At 46.4% G+C, this 25,559-nt stretch overlaps 1 protein-coding gene and 1 long non-coding RNA gene across 2 annotated transcripts in view; both read left to right on the top strand.

Moving 5' to 3' along the window:
• The window catches only part of LOC124775572 (agrin-like), a 104,197-nt gene that overhangs the window by 19,498 nt on the left and 59,140 nt on the right, over positions 1–25,559 (top strand). The window contains exons 7-10 of the mRNA XM_047250402.1: positions 82–249; positions 3,459–3,641; positions 17,097–17,274; positions 22,002–22,094. Coding sequence (XP_047106358.1) covers positions 82–249; positions 3,459–3,641; positions 17,097–17,274; positions 22,002–22,094 — 622 coding nt within the window. The remainder of the gene's footprint in view (positions 1–81; positions 250–3,458; positions 3,642–17,096; positions 17,275–22,001; positions 22,095–25,559) is intronic.
• Positions 3,545–22,071, top strand: LOC124777911. Its single transcript, XR_007015800.1, has 3 exons — positions 3,545–3,641; positions 17,097–17,274; positions 22,002–22,071. It is a non-coding gene; the product is annotated as an uncharacterized LOC124777911 (long non-coding RNA).

Below are 25,559 nucleotides of genomic sequence, written 5' to 3'. Positions count from 1 at the left end.
GTGCTCGTCGCTTACATTGCTCTGCATTAGGACGTGACGATCTTTAACTGAACTTACTTTGAGTGTTTTGCTGTATTACAGGAGGTTTCCAGGACCGCGACCCGCCGGAAGCAGTGGTGAAGCAGGCGAGGAAGGGCTCCAAGTCGCCGCGGCACCTGCTGCCTCGCGGCCACAAGCGCAGCCGGCAGCCCTCCGAGCCGGAGAGGGAGCCGGGCTTCATGGCCGACCAAGCCGTCCAGGACCTGGGCTGTCAGTACCCACACTGCCTCCTTTAACTACAGATCTGTTCTTCGGGTAGACTAACACTCTCTCCTGTCTCCGTCCCAGTCAAACAACCGATCTGGCTAATTTACTTGTGGACCTGTTAAACTGAAGGCATTTATCTACATGTGACTGGTTGGAAACAGAGAAGTTTATAGTAGAAAAATGAAATGTTTACTCTTTTCCACGACTGACCACTCGTACAGATCTCTGCTTATGGCACTGACTACATAATGTCAACCAAAGAACGAAGATTTCGGTACCTTTAACTCCGTGATCTGAACATTCGATTTCTCATCTGTAGAAAGATACGAGAGCTTGTTGAGCTACTTCGCCACTACTTGATCAGATGAAATTTTCTAATTGCTTTTTTCACTACTTTCTAAGAGAATTATTCAACTTATCCTTAATGTGGAATCACTAACGGTATGATTCTCGTCCAACAAACACCTCGGAGTTGGTATTATTGAAATATCATGAAGACAGACTGATATGCATGTCACAGGTTCGGTTCCCGCCACAGGCATAACTGTGCCTTTTAAAGTGCCGTTTCTGCTTGAATCCAAAACGGACATAATCGAACATTACGAAAATGACAACATAATATTGTGAGGGAATATTTACATTTGATAACGATGTTCAGATAATGGTAATATTCAGTCTGGATCAAGTAATAAGTAAATACAACGTGTACGAAGAATTTATTTGCAGATATGTCGGCTGTGAGGGCAATAAGCCAAACGCCTGTTTCTTTCCGTAAACAAAATAAGAAATGTAGAACTACTTGACGTGTCAATCTGCAACTATAAAGAAAGTCCAGAAATGATACGTAGTAGATTTCTTTCGTCAGAACATGGATGATCTAGTTTTAATTTATAAGAAGGTGTTTATTTGCTGACAATATCATAAAATATTTCCCACAAAATAACGTGTTTCATCCGGTATCTGAAATCCTCAGATCCTGATGAGAAGCAGCGGTATTCCTCATTATTGGGTACAAGAAACCACGTTGGGTTCCTGAGTGAACAATGTGGTTATCTGCGTGTAACAATAACGTACATCTGTACTGCTGCTTCTCACCACCATTTCCCAATTCCCGGTTTCGACTGAAACCAATTACACTGCCTGACAAAAAAAGTGAAGCACACAGAAGGAGAGGAACACACTAAATCAAACTTGGCAGGCTGTGAGCCTACGTGATGACATTTCGGCGATTACTATATCGAATCAGTTTTACAAAGGACTTATCAATAAAAGCCTATGATTGTGTGCACCCTCTGACCTAGATGCATGCACTCTTCTATTGCAAAAGGTGTCATAAAACCGTTGTGTCCTCTCCTGAGCAAACTGATCCACACATGTTGTGACTGGTCCATGAAATTTTGTATACTGGCGCTGGGATGGCTTTGACGTCCCACCTTATTTCTACTGGAGAGAGATCTAGGGACCTTTCTGGCTACAGGACTACCTCAACATCAGGCAGACAGTTCTTGCAGACACATATTATGTGTAGTGGAGCATTCTCCTGTTGAAAAATGGCACCACGATAATGTTGCATCAGAAATAATAAACGAGGGAGCACGACATACGTGACGTACAGCTGTGCTGCCAGAGTTCCCTCGCCAACTAACACCAGTGACCTGAAGTCAGAGCCAATGGATCCCCACACCATAACGCCAGGGGTAACATCCCTGTGCCCCTCCAAAATATTGGAAGAATGGGTCGCCCAGCAGCCTCGCCGACGATGCTCATCCGGGGTTGTGTGGGACCGCGAATTGATCGCTGAACGCAATGCGACGCCATTCGTGAGCAGTCTAGGTTTCCGAGCATGGCACCACTACAAACGCAGCCGTTTGTGTTGCGTTAACGGGAGCTCACGCACGGGCTCGTAACTCCCTAGGCTGGCTGCTGACAGTCTCCGACCAATGGTGCGCGATGACGCAGAATGTTGCAGGGAGTCCAATGGCGGATGTCAGGAGTGGACGTGACGTTGTTTCAATGTCTCACTTTTGTGCATTGACTGACAAAAAGAAGTGAAGCACCCAGAAGACAATATCGGATGTCAATGAAACTTTGTACAAGTACACACCATCTGTGGTGTGGTGTCGGTGATTAGCGTTGCAAATGTTTGTGAAAGTTAGAGCGGCCAACAGACTGCATTAGTGTTGTTCACGTTTAGTGTTGTTATCAGACCAGGTAGAACATATAACAGCGTCAAATATTGAGCGATCACTGTGAAGGACATGGTGCCGCAGTTTCGTGTGAAACAGCAGTATCAGCACCTGGAAGTTTGAAAGTGGGCTCATTGGTGGTCTCCATTTGGCTGGATGATCGATTCATACAATACCCAGATTTGTGGGACATTCAGATATGACAGTGGCCCAATGTTGACTGCAGGGGACCTGAGGGCAGACTTACGCATCTTCAAAGTTCTGGTCCACCGCATTTGATCACCACAGGAGAGGAGCGCCATATAGTGCACCAAGCACTGCCGTCCGTGAACACGTAGTGGACTCCCTGCAACATTCTGTCATCCCGCACCATCGGTTGGAAACTAACGGCACCCAGACTAGGGAATTACCACCCCATTTGTAGGCTGCCGTTACCACCACAACATAAACAACAGCGTTTGGAATGGTGCTGTGACCGGGAAGCATAGACAGTTGATGAATGCTGTTGTACCTGTCACAGAGAACTGCATCTCCTATATGTACATAACTGCCGTCGCATTGTGCTCAGTGATGAATGTTAGTTCTGCAGTACAGTAAATGACAATCATCGACGCGTATGGTGGTGAGCTGGAGAGAGGTGTCTTTCTTGCAATGGTTTAGAGAGGCACAGGGGTGTCACGGTGTCGGGAGCCATCGGATGTACTGATATGTGGGCTCATTCTGCCAAGTTATTTATCAGTTTCACTGTATTTCGTAAGCACTGCTATGACATCATACGTTCCCTCAACATGCAAAGATTCATTTTGTTTTCTTCTCCCTTTCTGAGTACTTCACATTTGTTTGTCGGGCACTGTATTTTACGGAACAGTACTTGCCCCTTTTGTTTCGTAAAGTGCATCTTTGTTTTCTAATGCAGCTTTTGAATACTGCTTTGTAGGCGAACCTGTGTTTAACCGTTAGCCTGTTGTGTAACTGTCGTGCACAGTAGTGCTGTATGGCGGAGCATGAGGCGGTGTCGGGTTGCAGACCGGCGCTCTGAGGCGGTGCGGGCGCCGCCGCAGGTGGTGAGCGCGCGGGTGGCGGGGGCGGCGCTGGTGGGCGAGCCGTGTGCCGCCGACGCCGACTGCGCGTCGCCGCACTCCGCCTGCAGCCAGGGCGCGTGCGCCTGCGCGGACGGCTATACGCGCGCCACCGACGCGCTCTGCATCCGTGAGTACACGCGATCTGTTACACAAAGCATTCACAGGTCGGCTCCCGTGGCGCTGTAGACAGTCCTGCTGCTGTAGGTTGCGAGACGGCTTTCAGACTTATTCCGCATGCCACACAGCGAGTCGATGGTCTACAACGCCCGCTCGACGATGTGTAACTTTAATTCTTCTCGGCCGTTCTGACGTGTTCAATCGCTGGTTTTTCATGGACGTTCGCAAGACTTACTGCTTTAGATATTGATTTCTAGACTGCTAATAAATAAAATTGCTACACAAGGAAGGATACCAAATAGAGTATTAACGACCTGGGCTGTCTTCTCACAGGTAGCAGTAAATCAGTAAATACCTATGGCCACCGAGCGAGTTGGCGCAGTGGCTAGCACACTGGACTCGCATTCGGAAGGACGACGGTTCAATCCCGCGTCCGGCCATCCTGATTTAGGTTTTCCGTGATTTCCCTAAATCGCTCCAGGCAAATGCCGGGATGGTTCCTTTGAAAGGGCACGGCCGACTTCCTTCCCCATCCTTCCCTAATCCTATGAGACCGATAACCTCGTTGTTTGGTCTCTTCCCCCAAACAACCAACCAACCAACCTACGGCCAGTTATTATATATATATATATATATATATATATATATATATATATATATATATATATATAGGGCAATCAAATGAAAAAGAGATGGAAAGGTAAGTGAATTGATTATTATTTCAAAAGTAATAACCATAAGTGTTAACACATAAGAGTACATCGCTGGAAAAAGTTAGAACACCTGGAAAGACGACGTCGATTTTGATCCAATGATGGCGTATGCCACCTGGGGGATAGTAGACGTACTGATAATGGTTTCAGCGCCGTCCACCAACAGGCAGCGTAGTGCCAATCATTTACTAGAGAATGCTCACAATCAGAAGGCAGAGTGTGGTGTAACGTATAAAGCAACCATGCCACGGTAAATGCACTCGCGCTTCTACGGCCAACTGAACGAGTTTCGGAGGGATGAAATTATTGCGGCCTTCCCAGTTGCAGGATGGTCACTTAGGAGAATTGTTGCACAAGTTGGACGCTGGACGTGCTGTGACAGTTGTGCAACGATGCTGGTATCAGTCGTCACGTTAACGTTCTCACACCTGTAGACGAGGTTCTGGACATCCACGCAGCACAGACGCCCACCAGTATCGCCGTATTGTGAGGGCAGCAGTGGCAGATCGTACAGCTACCACGGGACAGATGAGAGGGCTTGTGAGCCCAGACGTGTCAAGACGAACTGTTGCGAGCCAGTTATTAGCAGTGGGTCTATGGGGACACACACATCTAGCCTGTCTTCCCCCTCACACCACAGCATTGACGTGCACGACGCGACCAGTATCGTCACAGGATTACTTGGAATGGCGCACCGTGGTCTTCAGCGATGAAAGCAGATTCTCCCTGCGTGCAACTGATGCTTGTCTGCGCGTACGACGTACACCTGGTGAGGGCTGTCTTGTAGAGTGCATTGCTCTCGGATGCTGTGTTGCTACCTCTTTATCACGAGATTGCGGGCTCGATTCCCGACCGGGTTGGGGATTTTCTCCGCTCGGAGATTTTATGTGTCTGTTGTCCTCATCATTTCATCATCATCATTCATGACCGTAGCGAGATTGGACTGAGTAAACAGGGCCCAGATAACCTCGCAGTTGAGCGCCCCACAAACCAAACATCATCATCTGGGGTCCTATAAGCTACAACTCTCATTTACCTGTGGTGTTCCTGGAGTGGACACTAACCAGCGCTTGGTAAGTGCAGAGTGTTATTAGACTTGTTCTTTTGCCTCTCTTGCAACAGGAAGGTGTTGTGTTGTTCCAACAGGGTGATGCTCGCCCACGCACTGCCTCTGCAACTCAACACGCTCTGCGGGACGTGCAGCAACTTCCCCGGCCAACATGATCCGCAATCTCCAATCGAGCACGTGTGGAATGTAGTGGAACGAGAAGTTACTCTTGCGACTCGTCAACCAACGACTCTTACAGGACTACTTGAATAGGTCGAACAGGCGTCGCATAACGTTTCCCAGGATATTATTTGCCATTTATACGATCGACTGCGTGCCATTGTCAGTGTCTGCACTGCCGACCGTGCTGATTACATCACGCAATAGTAAGGGTGTTTCAGCGTGGGTCGATACCTGGTTCTTCTGGGCAGCTTGTGTTACTGATCTGTAAATGGAATCATTTCATCTACTCAGTATACACTGCTGCAACAATAAGTCTTGGGTTAACTAGAAACCTCTAAAAGAGAGTAGTAATTTTTTTCCGGCAGTGTGTATCGAACTTTAAGTCAACACGGCCAGTGTGTATACGGAAAAATGTTTGCGGTTGCCTACTGCAACTCAACAACTACACCCAAACACATCAATAATAATTTTTTTGAAAATCGCTTTCGATACAACCATCGACCGATTAAATCTAAAACAATGTGTGTGTTATGTATGAGGCGGAACTATGGGCACCATGGGGAAAGAGTGACCTGGCTGAGTCACGCAGTTTGACTCTTTGTCTGATCACAAGGGGTGGCCATTATTTCACGCGTTGATCACCTAGGCTGACGTGAGGATCAATGAACTATACGTGACGGGATGTATCTGGAACATCTTAGGTGATTAGAAGTTAGTAGACAGGAATACAACTAAATACTTAGCTTTAATTCAGCATCAGCGGTGAACGTAGATCTTGACTTCGTACAATAATATTTACAAGTGCAGTTAAAGACTGAACTGCGAATGCTGCTGATTGCTGCACACATATAGATCAATTGGCAAATGCATAAATTGTATGTGGCGCCTGGCTAGGTCGTAGCTACTGACTTAGCTGAAGGCTATGCTAACTAGCGTCTCTGCAGATCTCTGAAGCTATAACAAGTCAACCATTCCTATTAAAGTCGGCTGTAGAACTGGCCAGTACGCTAGCTTGTCTCGTAAGACCAGCCGAGTGGCGGCGCTCGGTCTGCTAGCGTAGACAGTGGCGACTCGCGGGTCCGATGTGTACTGGCGGACCGCGGCCGATTTGAAGCATACAACCTAGCAAGTGTGGTGCCTTTCGGTGACACCACAGTGTGGACGTTGGCACTAGAGATATCTGTGTAAAGTTGTAAAATCCATTAATTTTTACAAGTGCATTCATTTAAAGTGGTGAAAACGTGTAATATCTATTTCTTTAAGTGTAAGCCACTGCTCTACTCCAAGTGTTTAGACAGTGAGTCAATTAAAAGTAAAATTAATACCGCGAAAATAAAATGGATTGGACGATTGGCTGGATATGCTCTGTGTCGACGTGTGCAACAGGAGAGGGAACACAGACAGTGGCGAGGTCTTGAATGGCGTAGACGCTTTGTGGTATTAAAAATTGCGTCCAGTCTTCATCAAAGTGGTGAGCCTGTTCACTTACCCGCTATTAAGTCGTCTCTGAAATCATTAAGTCGTGGACGCAAGAACTTCCCGACTTACGACACTGTGAAAATCTGTGAGCCAAGGCTACCGCTAGAACAACGGCGCTGGGAAGCACTACTTTGCTTGGCGCCTATTAATTTATGAGACACGTTAAGAAACTGTTTGAGATCATTGTAAACCACTGTTCCGAAGACGCAACCGCTACCTCACTTCCGACGACGCAAACCGCGACGAGGCAAGACTTTCATTTTGTTCGGTAAAGTAATTTTGTAAATGGAGTAACAGTCATGATAGGTCAAAGTGAAGTAAAAATTAATTTGAACAATACATTATATCAGTAACAGTGATCAGACTTTTATATAATCATTCCATCACTATTATACAGCTAAACCCTTTGTCATTTACTACAAATAATAACTTGTATAAAGTAACGATTTTTAAAATCGTAATAATCGTAATAATATGTTCAGAATTTAGTTCTTCAGAATACAATGCTATCTGTGCAGATCATCCAGACTGGTTAAATTTAAGCTCTATGGTACGCTTCCATTTTCTGCAGTAAATTTTGCTAATTTAAAGTGCACAGGCCAGTTAATAATTTTCAGTAATTCATTACGTAAAACAGTTTAAAGATGGCTGTCACAGCGTGGCGTACAGTCAGTGTGGCTTGCTTCCATTGCAGAGTTCTGAGTATAAATCACAGTTACGAAATTTGCTTTTAAGTTCACAGTAAATTTCAAAATAAAATAAAATTAAAGGAGCTCCTTCAGAGCTTTGCGACCATAAGAACCTAGCCACAATATTTGTCTCAGAGGATTTCATAAGGTAAGACACAATCATCTCTTGTTCCTGCAACAGCAGCTGTTCAATGGATGGATGTATTCACAGTATCAAAATGATGCTGAAGATAGGCAGTGCTATGTTTGAGGAAGTGTTTTTGTAATAGAGGAAGCATTTTACGATCGAGGCCCTGCAACAATCAGTTACTTCGGAATTGTTCAACAAAAGTCAGTTTGGTGCGCACACGGTTCAGTTCATAAAGAAAGGTGATAACAATAACGTTATTTACTCAAATACGATGTGGAAAAGGTAATGAGACAGACAACATTGCGAACGATCTGGCAAAGCTGTATCGTTCTACTTGTGTTGACCGGTGTGTTCATCCCTTCTGTATGCTCAGTCCGAGTTTCAGCTCCGTTCAGCCATCACGTAATTTTTGAGAGCTCCATCAGTGAAGTTGTGATTTTGTTACGTGTTTGAAAATGGAACAGTGGAATTTAGAGCAACGTTATGCCATCAAGTTTCGTATTAAATTGGGGAATCCGCGAATGTGACCTTTGAAAAGTTGAAACAGGCCTACGGGGAACATTTCTTATCAAGAGTACAGGTTTTTCTCAGCCACAAATCATTTTTGGAAGGCCGAGAACATGTTGAAGACGAACCTCTTGCCGGAAGACCTTCAACTTCAAAAACTGACGGAAACGCCGAACGTGTGTGTGCTCTTGTGAGATCAAATCGAAGTTGTTCCTCCAGGACAAACTGTCAACAGAATGTTTTACAAAGATCTCCTCGAAAGGCTCACGAAAATGGTGAAACGAGTGGGACTGGACATTGCAGACAAGTGGATGCTGCGTCATGACAACGCTCCATATCACATGGCCGCCTCTATCACGGAATTTTTGACCTTAAATGGCACTCCTGTTGTTCCATAGCCGCCCTATTCACACGATCTGAGCCCTCGTGTCTTTTTTATTTTCTGAAATTGAAAAATGTCTTAAAAGGACTTCATTTTGGGACTCTGCCGAACATTCAGAACAATGTGACCAACATGTTGAATGAAGACTCTACTAGTGGAAATCTTTCAGCGCTGTTACCAAGACTGGGAACAACGACTCCGCCAGTGTTCAGCTGCCGAGGGGAACTACTTTGAAGCGGACAACGCTGTTGTTTGAAAAAAAAATAAAAACTTTGGTAGATAGAAAAATAAATCTAATTAATTTTCTCACACATCTCGTAAATAGAATGCAAATACTCTAGTGAGTGACAGGGTGTTTATTTGCGTTCGTTGATAACCTTCGAGAAGGATAAAAATTACTCTTCGCTACGGGCAAGGTCATGTGCCACAGCCATGCAGACGGCAGGTACAACGTCGAATTTCGGCAGCAGCTGCCGATGACGTGGGACTTCAGCTTTCGTAATACAGTATAAAATTTTTGAGTACACTTGGTGCATTTAGACGATATTTACATATACAACAGACAATTATGAGACTAACTGGTCACAAAAATATCAGTTTTATAATAAATGTCAAATAAGAAACTTGAGGAGACTGTTCGCAATTTGTTGACACTTGAAAACTCAAATTTAATTTATTAAAATCGTGAGGGTTCGGTCTCACTACGGAACCATGATTTTACCCATGCGTGTAACTCTCCGCCCGAATCAAATCGACGGCCACGAATGTCTTTTTTTTCAAGTCTCCAAAGGCGTGGAAACCGCATGGGGAGAGATCGACACTGTGTGGAGGCTGTATAAGGCCTTCCTAGCGAAACTTCTGCAGCGCACTCGAAACAATCTTGGCACATGTGGGCCCGCCCTATGCTGTAGACGTTTTGCTGGGAAGCTCTTACACGTCCTGCATTTATGCCCGATCTCTCCCCGTGATATTTCCCTGTTTTTGGAGCCCTGGAGAACGACATTCGTGGCCGTCGATTTGCTTGCGATGAAGATATGCACGCCTAGCTACAATCGTGGTTCTGTAGGCAACAGCAAACTTTTTTCATGAAGGCATTGTCTTGATTCACAGTGGAGTAAATGTATTAACAGTTACCGCGATTACTTTTGAAATAATAAGCAGTTTACTTACTCTTCGAAGTCTTTCGCGGTGGCATGCTTCAATAAAATCTTCTCGGTTTAGAAGACACATCACTTCAAATAAAACAGTCGAGCTTTCGATAGCTGTCTCTGCCATTGCCATCAGGAATTAAAATCAATAACTCTGGGGCTGGCACGGTGTCTATGGCGTCCCCTGTGAATACAGTAGGATTTACGTATGTCAAACTATTCGCACTACTGCTGAGCGTTGTAGAGAGCACTCACGACATATTAAACAAAGAGAAGTCGGCCGTAGCTGCACACTGCCTAGAAAACGGACATGAAATATAATTTGCAAATGCGGAAGTTTAAACATCACCCATCATATTGGCATTATGTTGTAAAAGAAACAGTCAGAATTATAATAAATATTAACAGATTTAACACAGACGAGGGGTACATATTTAGTGGGGCGTATGGTCAGGTTTTGGACGTTGAGCGAAAGCAGAGGCTAAGACAGAGCGGTAGATTCAAGCGTGGCTCCAGCCCTTCGCGCCATCTGACGGGGCTGCTAGGAGCTGTCCAACTTGCCTTCTGCACCTGCGGCAGTCCAGCTCCTTCAAGCTAGACGAGTTTCGTTCTTTGTAGTTTTGTCGTTTGACGCTTATTTCGTGAGATATTTGGCCCGGTCACGATCAATGGACCACCCTGTATAAGCAGAACAACGGGCTAGTCCCGGCAGTCAGTTGTTTTAACTCCTGATGGCAGCTGTCGAAAGCTCGAGTATTTTATTCGAAGTGATGCAGCCTGTAAACAGAGAAGATTATATTGAAGTTTATTTACTTTTTTACATATGTCTCGTTTTCATCTGACTGCCCTAATACAAACGTTTCTCGTGAATGAGTTTAGGCCTACTCACGATAAATGAATCAAATTGCCTACTGTAATTCCTGAGATTAGCCTGCACATACAGACAGAAAAACGTGTTGGGGGACTTTAAATTATAATACGTATAGTAGTAGACAAACTTAGCTGCCCTCAGCAGCTGCGGTAGCGCCTTATTGCTTTTCCCGCCAGTTATCGCATCCTCTCTAGCTGACCAGCTTGTAGCTGTCATCATTACCACGAGATGTAATTCCAGATACCAAGTAAACATGGAACCTTTAACAACACACATATTAGTCTCATCATTACTATCAACAATAACTTACATCCACTGCCCTTGCTCGTGAGTCAGTCTATCTATTAATGAAAATCGTATCAAAATCCCTGTACTACTACCTCCTGAGATTAACTACAACATATAGGCAGAGATACGCGACGGGAGACTCACATTTATTGTGCTTTGACAACAGGAGGAGTACAGGAATAAACTATTAGTTGCCACCTGTTGCAACAACAAGGCTCTAACCCAGCTGGGCGTAAACTCAAACTGAGCTTGGATCACAGATACTGATTCAGCTATGTGCCATAGTTCAACAGTAGCAGTGGCGAGCGAGTGGTTGCTCTCTCGACAATCCAAGACGAGATATTTTCAATGGGTGAGCGTAATGGAAGCCCTGCTGTTCAGGGTAAGACTGGAACACCCTCTGAATCGAAACAGGTCAGGAAAGGACAGGCAAAACGCAATCCTGCATTACGTCGTTGAGAGAGAACGTCATGGAGACCTCAAAGAAGGGCACATCCACCGGGCTTAGCACTGCCATCCAAATGTCCGGCTGTGACAAACAGAAATGATGGTTTTATGTATCCAATGGCACACTATACCATCATGCCAGATGCAGGACCCGTGTGGCGATGACGAATGCAATTTGGCAACGTTTATTCTTCTTAGAGATTTTACACACGGAAACTTCCATCGTGGTTCTATACGCAGAACCACAACTCATCTAAAAAAACCAATTGTTGGCACACTGTGTCCAGTGTTGTCACTGGGCGCACCACTACTGGCGTGTCTTTCTCTGCTGTCGGGCCACGGGAGGCCGAAACAATTGTCGCCGTGGTGGCAGTGCGTCCTGCTTCAGCAGCTGTCGCCCTCTCAGTGTGGGCACCTGTCCTGCTACAATCAAGTCCAGTTTTTGGCTCAAGGTGAGTCACATGGCTATTGTCCTGTAAGGTTCAATGAGCAAGATGTCTGTTCTCTCTGGCACAAGCAGGATGTGGAAGTTGAGATCTTCCTTAGTGGTGAGTACGGCCATCCTGAACCCATAGATTCTACAGTCGCTTGAAAGTCGTAGGATCCCAACTAATGCGAGTTGTAATATCTATGGTCGATAAGCTGCAGTCTAGATAGGCTACGATCCTGCTCTTGTAAAATTCCGGCACGTACTGGTAGCCGACTGTTCTTCTCGCAAGAGGCATAATACGTTCCTCTCACAAACAACCGACTTTCAGAAGTGATTTATGAATGCTATGTAAACTTTCCTTACGTACAGAGCTATTCAAAAAGAAGGAATAGATTTCAAACATTTATTTCTTCAAAACTACAGAAGATAGAAACACAACTCAAACGTTCCTGGAAACAGAAAAGTTCAAATTTTTATGGATTGAGGGTGAGCACCATGTGTTACACGATAAATATCAAAACGGTTGTTCATTTCCTGCCACAAAAGAAGCAGCTGATCTCTCGTTATCTACTTCACAGCTTCAACAATGCTGTGAGGCAGATTTCAAGAGTGGTAGGCGTAGGGGGGATTAAAACACGGTCTGTTATGTGACCCAACAGATAAAAGTCACAAGGTGTGAGATTGATTTGGGACATTGGATTGAAAGAGGAGGAGCAGAAGATGAATCTCAGCGCCGGTGCACCCCCCCCCCCACCCCACCCCCCCAAGTCTTCAGATCTCATCCTAGTGACTTTTATCTGTTACGTAAAAGACCGCGTTTTCACTCCCGCCCCCTACACCTGACACTCTTGAAATCTGCGACACTGCATTGTTGAACATGCGAAGACGATAACGAGAGACCAGCTGCTTCTCTGTGCCTTCTTTTTGAAATAGACCTGTACATACTTCTAGCGGTGGAGCTCAAATGCTAAACATTTGCATATCCAAGCATGAAGTGTATATCACGTCAGTTCCACTTTTCTTGCACTCCGCCTTCATGACGTTGCAATATTAAGGGCCAGGAGTATTTTATCCAATTACACTACTGGCCATTAAAATTGCTACACCACGAAGATGACGTGCTACAGACGCGAAATTTAACCGACAGGAAGAAGATGCTGTGAAATGAAAATGGTTAGCTTTTCAGAGCATTCATACATGGCTGGTGCCGGTGGCGACACCTACAACGTGCTGACATGAGGAAAGTTTTCAACCGATTTCTCATACACAAACAGCAGTTGACCGGCGTTGCCTGGTGAAACGTTGTTGAGATGCCTCGTCTAAAGTGGAGAGATACGTACCATCAAGTTTCCGACTTTGATGAAGGATGGATTGTAGCCTATCACGATTGCGGTTTATCGTATCGCGACATTGCTGCTCGCGTTGGTCGAGATCCAATGACTGTTAGCAGAATATGGAATCGGTGGGTTCAGGAGGGTAATACGGAACGCCGTGCTGGACCCCAACGGCCTCGTATCACTAGCAGTCGAGATGACAGACATCTTATCTGCATGGCTGTAACGGATCGTGCAGCCACGTCTCGATCCCTGAGTCAACAGATGGGGACGTTTGCAAGACAACAACCATCTGCACGAACAGTTCGACGACGTTTGCAGCAGCATGGACTATCAGCTCGGAGACCATGGCTGCGGTTACCCTTGACGATGCATCACAGACAGGAGCGTCTGCGATGGTGTACTCAACGACGAAGCTGGCTGCACAAATGGCAAAACGTCATTTTTTCGGATAAGTCCAGGTTCTGTTTACAGCATCATGATGGTCGATTCCGTGTTTGGCGACATCGCGGTGAACGCACATTGGAAGCGTGTATTCGTCATCGCCATACTGGCGTATCACCCGGCGTGATGGTAACGGGTGCCGTTGGTTACGCGTCTCGGTCACCTCTTGTTCGCACTGACGGCACTATGAACAATGGACGTTACATTTCAGATGTGTTACGACCCGTGGCTCTACCCTTCATTCGATCCCTGCGAAACCCTACATTTCAGCAGGATAATGTACGGGCCTTTCTGGATACAGAAAATGTTCGACTGCTGCCCTGGCCATCACATGCTCCAGATCTCTCACCAATTGAAAACGTCTGGTCAATGGTGGCCGAGCAACTGGCTCGTCACAATAAGCCAGTCACTACTCTTGATGAACTGTGGTATCGTGTTAAAGCTGCATGGACAGCTGTACCTGTACACGCCATCCAAGCTCTGTTTGACTCAATGCCCAGGCGTATCAAGGCCGTTATTACGCCTAGAGGTGGTTGTTCTGGGTACTGATTTCTCAGAATCTATGCACCCAAATTGCGTGAAAATGCAATCATGTGTCAGTTCTAGTATAATACATTTGTCCAATGAATACCCGTTTATTAACTGCATTTCTTCTTGGTGTAGCAATTTTAATGGCCAGTAGTGTACCATCAGAACTCACACCATGGCAAGGGAGACAGCTTATCAGCATGATTAAAAGCAACATGAAAACACGTGCCAGAAAATGCAGCGTGCTTTGCAGCTGCCAGCTCCAGCATGAATGCAAGACGATCAGGATACGCAAAGGCAACATTTAGGGTACATTCCGTACGCGGGCGACGCCACAAACAAGATTGGTAGGATCCTACGACGACGCAACACAAAGGGAGTGTTCCTCTCATCTCCCAAGACATGGACGTCATTAGGCTCAAGAAACGTAACTTGTCTTTGAAGCGTACATTGGCGAGACAATACGCACAACTGAAGAGAGGTGGGACGGTCAAAAACGTCACAAAACATAAACAGCAGGTTCCTTCTTTAGCGAAGCTGGGACTCCCACTGTTGCCTTTTGCCGACTGCGCGGCACAGAGCGCGATATGAACTACGTGACGGCACCACTGCAACCGACAGAGGAAGCATACATCCGAGGAGTCACCGATGCGCTCATCTTTGGCATGATTGTAGCTCAAATGTAGATGTAAAGAATATTGCTCTATTACGATTCACTTTTTAATCATTTTTGGGCAATGGAAGTTCAACGTTTTTCAAATCCGTCGAAAACCGCACGAGAGCGCTTGACGTTGAGCAGCAGCGTTAGCACAATCGGCTAAGGCGTCAGACTGGAAGTCAGTACACGCTCTGTTGGAGTCATGTCAGTTTATCCTCTTCAAATCTTACGATAATTTTTAAAAGTGGTGCTAACGGCTAAAAAGAAGTCCAGCACGCAACAGGAGGAAAGCAGTCAACGCCGGCCAATTCTATGAATAGCAGACGGCTGCTATTGCTGCTGCCATAACAACATAAACATAGTGTACGTTATTCAAAGCAGGTGTAGGATGGTATAACTCCACTGTGCACACGAATGTATGGATAAAGAAACGTTAATCACGATACCTCATTATACGCCGATTATTTAGTTTCAATAACGTACCACTGTGATTATCATTAATATTACTATTAATTATTATCCGAAGAAATATGAATTGTTATAGAGGGAGAAATACACTCTAACACAATGAAAACAACACCACACGAAGAAATTATCCAAATGGGACGGGAATCGGTAGATGTGATGTACATGTACAGGGAAACAAATGATTACAATTTAAGAGAAATTGTACGATTTATTCAAGAGAAAGAGCTTCACAAATTGAAGAAGTGAATAGCGCATTAGCCGGCCGCTGTGGCCGAGCGGTAGCGGTTCTAGGCGCTTCAGTCCGGAACCGCGCTGCTGCTACGGTCGCAGGTTCGAATCCTGCCTCGGGCATGGATGTGTGTGATGTCCTTAGGTTAGTTAGGTTTAAGTAGATCTAAGTTCTAAGGGACTGATGACCTCAGATGTTAAGTCCCATAGTGTTCAAAGCCATTTGAACCAGTGGCTGGATACCAACCTGAGTGTTGCCCACTATATGGCGAGTTAACCATGAGTGGTGGTCTGGGGTGGCATATCCATTCATCCGTGTACACTTACAGCACAATGGTACGTCGACGATGCTCTGCATCTCATTTTGTTGCCCTTCACGGCAAGCCGTCTTATGAAGCATTCCCCGATAACATTTGAGAAGGGCATCGTAATAGAGCTTTGTTCGTTATATCCGAATGTGTTCTACAATCGTGCTAAAACTGAACAAAATGGGTGACTTGTTGGGCGTATGCTTCCCTTGTAGGCAGCCGGCCCCTGAACCCCACGACGGCAAAAATATGGTTCAAATGGCTCTGAGCACTATGGGACTCAACTGCTGAGGTCATTAGTCCCCTAGAACTTAGAACTACTTAAACTTAACTAACCTAAGGACATCACAAACATCCATGCCCGAGGCAGGATTCGAACCTGCGACCGTGGCGGTCTTGCGGTTCCAGACTGCAGCGCCTTTAACCGCACGGCCACTTCGGCCGGCCCCACGACGGCGCCGACGTCTGAGGAGGACGGTACTGGCTTCCTCAGAAGTCGCCTCAAGATGGTAGCAAGTTTTGTTACTGGATATTCATGCAGAAACAACGTCTCAGTCCGATAAAATCCCCTAGAATATTTAAAATTTCTTAGCATTCGGCGACAAAATCTCCTACTTTTTGTAGCTTTCGTGCAGTATAGACACCGGTTTAGAACAGATGGCCTCAAAAATGCAACACATAGACACTGAAACATTAAAAGACAAAGGAAAGAGCTGGAATGACACTGAAAAGGACGACGCACTCGACTATCCCACCACTTAGACATAGACGCGTTTTTGGCGGCTGTAAGGGTATTGGGCGTCAAAAACGACTTCCAAATTTACCACAAGGAGGTACTCATCTAGTACGGACCCTAAAGAGCAGCATAAGGCCAGTAAAAAATCTAAAAAATTACGCCAGTTCTCTGTAATACCCGTCCAACTCCTTCGCATAAAGCATAACAGTAGTACCTTAACATTTGCAGTTTATGAGAAAATTTGTACAAACGGTCCTAGTTTCATAAAATTTCTACTTGATTAAGTTCATAATAGTTTTCAGGTATCTATTCCGATCTTCTGATGTCTGCATTTGTTTTTTTTTGAACTGTTTGCAACAGATAACACACTTTTTGTATATGAACGAGCACACGAGAAGTAAGTAGACTTTCCACAGGTAGCTTCTATTGAATTCTTCTTGATCTAGCTGAGGACATTCCGGCCTTCGACGGAAACTCATACATGCGACTGAAAGCGCTGGAGGCGTACAACAAGCTGAGCATCGAGGTGGAGTTCAAGACGTACGAGAGCAACGGCATCATCCTGTACACGCAGCAGGAGGACGACGGCACGGGAGACTACGTGTCGCTGGCCGTCGTTAATGGGTGAGTACCGGCAGCTGTTCTGAGCGAACCGCGCATAAATCACCAAACTGATTTCGTACTGACTAAGTGGCAGCATTTCTTCGGTTGTTGATTTCTCTGTCATTCTCATAAGCGGCATGGAGCGGACTTCCACGAGCCACTTGCATCCTTCTAGTGCAGACACTCTTGTAACTACGACGACAGTGAAACTGACAGATCATTCTGTTCTTACGTAGACAAAGACAGCGGCAAAGAGAAATGCAGTTGGGTGGCTTTTCGCTGTTTAAAACAATCCAGTATCACATTATTCCCTATACATCGAGTTGTTTCCCTGTAATTACGGGAGGGCGACGGTTCAATCCCGCGTCCGGCCATCCTGATTTAAGTTTTCCGTGATTTCCCTAAATCGCTCCAGGCAAATGCCGGGATGGTTCCTTTCAAAGGGCACGGCCGACTTCCTTCCCCGTCCTTCCCTAATCCGATGAGACCGATGACCTCGCTGTCTGGTCTCCTTCCCCAAAATAATCCAACCCAACCCTGTAATTACGTATATCTGCATGGAGAAACGTTTGTAACTGTAGGGGTGTCTGGTGTCATCTCATGTTCAACGTATTAATGACCTTTTGTGATGTGACGGCAGAGATATTGGTGGCGTTCGAAGCGCTGATTTCTTTGCACATAGTACGCTAAAATATAATTTTTTTGAACGCTTTTTGTCATTACACCATATTAAAATGGTCACGTGGACGTGGAGAACAACTGCAATGGTTAAGACGCTTGCCATTCAGAGAAGAATAGAGATTAAAAGCAAAGCAATTCTAGGGTTTAGCATGGGATGCCTCTCCTGGTGGGCTAGTGGCTGATTTTACTGCCATATCTGGACGAGTGTAGAGGGCGGGCATACTAGTTACTGGGGACTCCAACATTAGGCGGTAATGGACTCCCTCAGGAAAATAGCAGGAAGACGGGAAAGAAGGCCGGTATGCACTGGATGTGTTTGCTGGTGGCTGCTCAACGCGCTGGGTGAGATCGACTGCAAACCGTGACTCATGTCGGCACGAATGATGCCTGCCTTATGCATTCTGAAGCTATCCTTGGTACCTAATGGTAATTGGCTGAGTTTGTGAAAGCAGCTAATATCCGACGCCGAGGCAAGTTAAAGAAAAGTCCAATATCATAATATTCCCTGCATGTCGCATTGTTTTACTATATTTACGTATATATCCTTGGAGAAATATTTTTAACTTCAGCGTTGCCTGGTCTCATCTCATGTCCATCGTATTCCAATCTGACTCACTCTCTGTAGCATCGTAATCAGAGCGACAGCAATCCTCTGGTTTAAAGCCGAGCATAAGGCCTAAATCAGAGGCTCAGCCGATTCTGCGACGATATCGTATGCCAATTCGACTTCCGATATAGGACGTAGAATTGTAGCCCCGCCCTCTCCCTCCTAAATAGGTCAGGTGTGTACTACATATAGGAACCGGTTAATAGGGTAGCGGAGTACCTGTCGCGCGCACATGGTATTTTTTAGATCAGTGCTTCACGTTGGGGTTAGTGATGAACACCCTGCCGAAACCGAAGGTTAATCAGCGACATTATTCTCAGAGAGCAATTCTCCTCGTAGGTCGGAAATAGAAAAGATTAATATAACATTTCTAAACTGCTGGAGTACCCATGGTAAGGTATCAGTAGTATCCTTTATTAAAGATAATGATGCATAGATATCATTAGGAACAGAAAATTGGTTCATACCTGAAGTGAACAGCTGTGAAGTCCTGAATTCGGATTGGAATTACGTCACCTGTACAGATTATACGACTATTGTGATGGCGTATTTATTGCAGTAAAGAATCCGAGCAGCGCTGCTGTATGGCAGCAGCAGTCAGCGCGGGCATGAGCGGTGCCGTCGCTGCTGGAATATTAGGTATTCGTCGTGCTTTACTGGCCCTCCTAGTACATATCAGTCAACGAATATCATAATAATTTGTGAGCGCGGTTTCTAATAGGCACGTAAGATTTGTAACGGGAAACAAACCAGCGTTTTCCGTCGACACTGGACGTCGCGCTAAAGATGTGATGATCAGCCTCTGTCTGGGGTGACTCCACCTACACATTGCAAAAACGAAGTTGCAGATACCTGCCGAAATACCAGAGAAAATGGGTATGACGTCTCATAGGGGGTCACCAGTTTTGGTATATTGTAAACAGTAAGGATAGTTGATTTTTGCAGTGACAGGCAGGTGACCCTGTAATTGCGGATAATACTGTTAGTGTACAGTAATGCCAACAAATCAGTAGAAACAGTATCTACCTTAGAATACCTAAGAGTAACGAACCTTGCCAGGCCGGATTAAGAGAAGAAATAGAGAAGACCCAACGAAAAGCGGCGTGTTTCGTCACGGGATGGTTTAGTCGGCGCTAGAGAGTTATAGGGGTGTTCAATAAACTCCAGTGGTAGACTGTGCAAGAGCGGCGTTGTACATAACGTGAGGTTTGCTATTACGGAAGAATACTTTCCGGCAAGAGTTGGCCAACATATTACTTTCTTCCACATATGTCTAGTGAAACGATCACACATAAATTAAAGCTAACGAGAAGGTTTACTGACAATCATTATGCGCCATTCGCGAACGAAAAATGAGGGTACGTGGGAACAGATAATGCATCAGAATACCTCCTCCATATAGATACAGATGTAGATATACAAAGGAAAATGGTAAAAAATTAAATTCTTCAACTAACGAAAACAAATTCTATCCGTGAAGCTAGCTCTGGCGGTGGGTAGCAAGGGGATGAAGGAAGATAGCTCTGTCCCGTACACAGGCTGCGCAGGCTGCTGTAAGACGAAGATGCCGGTGTAAGAAGATCCGCCCATTTCATCAGGTTAGCCAAAAAAGAAGTGGAAACTTCCTGCTCTGTGATTCACACCGAGAAGCTGCGAAGATAAGGGGTAACGAACGATTAGTTTTCTCTTATCGGAGGTTTACGGGTGTCAGATCCTGTACCTTCTGCAGGTAAAAAGGCTGTCCTCGAAGCAGGCACCAAACACCTGATTGACGAACCCACGAAGTGTGTGCTGTTAGCTGTGGATCACACTGCGTACATTCATCGGAGTCGCACTACATAGCATACGTGTTGTAGCAACGCACTCAGACGGAAACTTTTTGGTCGGCCCTTCTAAATTAAATGAATAAAGACGTCCTCTGTATTAAGTACAAAACAAAGAAAGGATCAAAACCTAGCGAAGAGGAAAAGAAGCCGTAATAATCTGAAGAGCCAAAGAAACTGGTACACCTGCCTAATATCGTGTACGGCCCCAAGTGCCGCAACACGACGTGGCGTGAACTCGGCTAATGTCTGAAGTAGTGGCACAGGGAATTGACACCATGAATCCTGCAGGGCTGTCCATAGATCAGTAAGTGTACGAAGGGTGGAGATCTCTTCTGAATAGCACGTTATAAGACATCCCAGATATTCTCAATAATATTGATGTCTGGGGAGTTCGGTGATCAGCGGAAGTTTTTAAACTCTGAAGAGTGTTTCTGGAGCCACTCTGTAGCAATTCTGGACGTGTGGTGTGTCGCATTGTCCTCCTCGAATTGTCCAAGTCCGTCGGAATGCACAGACATGAATGGATGGAATTGATCACACAGGATGCTTACGTATGTGTCACCTGTCAGAGTAGTATCTAGACATATCAGGTGACCCATATGACTCCAACTGTATACGCCCCACACCGTTACAGAGCCTCCACCACCTTGAACAGTCCCATGCTGACATGCAGGGTCCGTGGTTCAAATGGTTCAAATGGCTCTGGGCACTATGGGACTCAACTGCTGAGGTCGTTAGTCCCCTAGAACTTAGAACTACTTAAACCTAACTAACCTAAGGACATCACAAACATCCATGCCCGAGGCAGGATTCGAACCTGCGACCGTAGCGGTCTTGCGGTTCCAGACTGCAGCGCCTTTAACCGCACGGCCACTTTGGCCGGCCGCAGGGTCCGTGGATTCACGAGGTTGTCTCCATACACGTGCACGTCCATTTTCTCGATACAATTTGAAATGAGACTCGCCCGATCAGGCAACAGATTTCGAGTCATCAACGGTCCAATATCGGTGTTGAGGGGCCTAGCGAGACGTAAAGCTTTGTGTCGTGCAGTCATCAGAGGTAGATGATTGGGCCTTCGGCTCCGAAAGCGGATAGCGATGATGATTCGTTGAATGGTTCGCACGCTGACATTTGTTGATGACCCAGCATTGAAATCTGCAGCAGTTTTCGGAAGGGTTGCACTTCTGTCACTTTTAACGATTCTCTTCAGTCGCCGTTGGTCCCGTTCTTGTAGTATCTTTTTCTGGCCGCAGCGACGTCGGTAATTTGACGTTTTACCGGATTCCTGATATTCACGGCACACGCATGAAATGGTCGTACCGGAAAATCCTAACTTCATCGCTACCTCGGAGATGCTGTGTCCCATCGCTCGTGCGCCGACTATAACATCACGTTCAAACTCGCTTAAATCTTGATAACCTGAGATTGTAGCAGCTGTAACCGGTCTAACAACTGCGCAAGACACTTGTTACCTTCTTTACATGGGCGTTGCCGACCACAGCGCCGTATTCTGCCTGTTTACATATCTGTATTCGAATACGCATGCCTATAGCAGTTCCTTTGGCACTTCGGTGCGAGTGCGAAGTAAGAGTGAGAGTGAGTGAGAGTGTGTGTGTGGCTGCGCCGTGTTGCAGGCGCGTGCAGTTCCGGCTGAACGTGGGCAACGGCCCGCTGGTGCTGGAGAGCGGCGAGCGCGTGTCGGACGGCGCGTGGCACCGCGCCGTGGCGCGCCGCTACCACCGCGACGCCGCGCTGCGCGTCGACGCCGGGCCCGAGGCGGCCGGCCAGTCGCACGGCACGCACCAGTTCCTAGACCTGCGCCAGCCCGCCTTCCTCGGCTTCGTGCCCTCCAACTACTCCAGGTACGCGGCCCACCTTATCAGTGGGCTCCAGTAGTATATCGACTCAGTCACACAGCTTGTCACAGCACTTACGGGTGTACACTACCTGCGCAAAAGTGCCCGGACACCAGCTATGTCATGCGGGGTTGACCACTAGATGTCACGAGAGGCGGACTTGTCTGTGCAAAAGGGGGCGGGGAATATACAGGGTTATTACAAATGATTAAAGCGATTTCACAGCTCAGGAGCGAAGCAGTAACAGCAGCGTGGATCGGACAGGAGTGCTCAGTGACCTCCATCGTGGACTCCTCTTTGGATGTCACCTGCGTAACCACCTGTGACACTGCTGCTAAATATGCCCAAGTCGACTGTGACGTGACTGTACAGTGGAAACGCGAAGCGACAAACCCAGCTACACCAAGACCAGGCAGACTTCATGTGCTGACGGAAGAAATCACTCTGACTTACACACTGCCACCAGCAGTCGAACTATTACAAGGACTGTGCCCAGAGAGTTAAAAAGAAGGGAGTACAAAGGTCGAGCAACTCCTCGCAAGCCACATATTTCTGTAGTTTTAATAAATGTAAACATGGTCCGTAGTAGGCTCCAATGCGACGTTTATTTAATCGTGAGATTGGCTAATTTCGACTAAACGTCATTGTCAAGCACCTTTGTAACATCTGTATTTCGTGTCTTGTCATGCTACAAATGTGCTTGACAGTAACGCTTGGTGGAAATTCGCCAATCGCACGATTAAATAAACATCGCATTCCTGTCTACTACACCGAGCGACGTGGCGCAGTAGTTAGACACTGGACTCGCCTTCGGGAGGACGACGGTTCAATCCCGCGACCGGCCATCCTGATTTAGGTTTTCCGTGATTTCCCTAAATCACTCCAGGCAAATGCCGGTATGGTTCCTTTGAAAGGGCACGGCCGACTTCCTTCCCCATCCTTCCCTAATCCGATGAGACCGATGACCTCGCTGTCTAGTCTCCTTCCCCAAGCAACCCAACACACACCCAGTCTACTACGGACCATGTTTACGTTTTTTAAGCATCTGGAGGCTGTGGTTCCCCACAAGTACAAGATTTCTGTTGTCAATGCTAAGTGTCGCTTGAGGTGGCGTAAGGAGCGACGCCACTGGACGGTGAATGACGAGTGATTTGGAGTGATGAATCACGCTATACCCTGTTGAAGACCGATGGAAGGGTTTGCCTTTGGCGGATGGCTGGAGAACGTTAACTGCCGTCATCTCTAGTACCAACAGCAAAGTACAGAGAAGGTGAGGCTACGGATGGGTATGATTTTCATGGTTAGAATGTGTTCCCTTCATTGCGTTTAAGAAAACACTAAACGTGGAAGGATATCACCACATGTACTACGTAAAGTGCAGGAACAGTTCGGAGCCGAAGATTGTTTGTGTCAGCATGACAATGCACCCTGTCATCAATTACGCGCTTTTCTTATGAGTGGCCGAGGAAAACATTTGAGACATACCGACGCTCATACACGACAGTAAAAGGTTTTAGGGGGTGGCGTAAAGGGCGTGAATGGAACCGTTCCTTCCCTTGGGGTTTCTATTTCTACCCTGCTGGCGGTTGAAGACGATAGTTGGCAGTACGGTGAGCAACAGGACGGTGTTCTTGACAATCTTTGACACTTCTGACACCCCCGGATGATTCAGATCTTCTCTATAGGTATCGTGGGCCAGGAACGCCATTGAATGTGATCGTGAGCACAATGTTTGCTATGTTCTACAAGGTGGAATCACTGCAGACAGTTCAAAACAATTCGGTGAACTCTGAATGCTTCTCAACTCTTTGGTTTCGCGCCCTGCTGTGGCCTCATCACGGAGGAATGCGACATTGAAAGGTGCATCAATAAAACGGCAAAGGGTCGCTCTAAGACCCCGCTCGGTGCAACCCATCCACCTTTACTGACAACCTGAAAATTGTACCTGTACGTAGGGGAGCCGTGACGAGAGCGATCGGCACCTGTAAGCAGGATACGGTTTTGTCCTTCTGCCTGCTGGCAGGCCAGCCAGAAACGGAGGTGCGTCGAATGGAAATTTGGAAATTTGTGGCAAGTTCCTATGAGACCAAACTGTTGAAGTCATCGGTCCCTAGGCTTACACACTACTTAATCTAACTTAAACTAACTTGCGCTAAAGACAAAACACACCCATGCCTGGGGGAGGTCTCGAATCTCCGACGGGTGGTGCCGCGCGAACTGTGGCAAGGTGCCCTATACCGCGTGGCTACCCTGTGCGGCTGTGTCGAAAGGCTTGCCTGTCTACAGGCGAGTAGGACTTTGTCGCAGGTTGTCTCCGTTTAGATACAGTTTTAAAGTACTGAACAACGGCGGGTGAGTGGGACTTAGGGTGCTGTTGAACTGGAGGGAGGGGGGAGAGGGGGCTTAGAAGGACCATTTGTGTTTTTACTGTCAATTCACATCCTTCTGTGATCATACTACATGAGAGCTTTAAACAGGAGGACTGAAAAAGCATAAGCACCCTTTGCTGCTTCGGATCAATTTCGTCGAATGGTTTTGAAGGATCCCTAGTGGTTCCACTGTGTACACCAGAGAAAATATTGCGGTCGCAAGTGACTCCAAATGCATCTACATCTACATCTACATCTATACTCCGCGAGCCACCTTACGGTGTGTGGCGGAGGGTACTTATTGTACCACTATCTGATCCCCCCTTCCCTGTTCCATTCACGAATTGTGCGTGGGAAGAACGACTGCTTGTAAGTCTCCGTATTTGCTCTAATTTCTCGGATCTTTTCGTTGTGATCATTACGCGAGATATATGTGGGCGGTAGTAATATGTTGCCCATCTCTTCCCGGAATGTGCTCTCTCGTAATGCGCTCACATTCAGTGGGGATGCCGGCTCACGATGTCCTTAGAGAAGGGTTTAATCGTACAGGGGTTGACAGCAGTGTCAAGTATTGTAAAGAATGTCGCCCTGTTCCTCGTCGCACTGCGAATTGTCGTTTTTCACTGCAGAATTGTATGGAGATCAACGCCCCAAGTGAAGGGTGGTTTCATTGACAGGCTTTCCTCCACCTAAAGGTTGATTCTGAAGGGCGGTGTGCCTGAAATGTCTTTCTCTGCGGTCCGTAAGGAAACCGGTAAGGCTCTCCACAAACAAAGCTCCGCAGGCTTCATTTGAATGGGGAGCGTCGCGTTCCTGAGCTCCATAAAAAAAATGGTTCAAATGGCTCTGAGCACTATGGGACTCAACTGCTGAGGTCATTAGTCCCCTAGAACTTAGAACTAGTTAAACCTAACTAACCTAAGGACATCACAAACATCCATGCCCGAGGAAGGATTCGAACCTGCGA

This window comes from Schistocerca piceifrons, chromosome 2 (genome assembly GCF_021461385.2).
Source record: "Schistocerca piceifrons isolate TAMUIC-IGC-003096 chromosome 2, iqSchPice1.1, whole genome shotgun sequence".
NCBI classification, from domain to species: Eukaryota; Metazoa; Arthropoda; class Insecta; order Orthoptera; family Acrididae; genus Schistocerca; species Schistocerca piceifrons.
The sequence above is the reverse complement of the archived record's forward strand: the minus strand, read 5'-3'. Positions and strand labels throughout refer to the sequence as shown.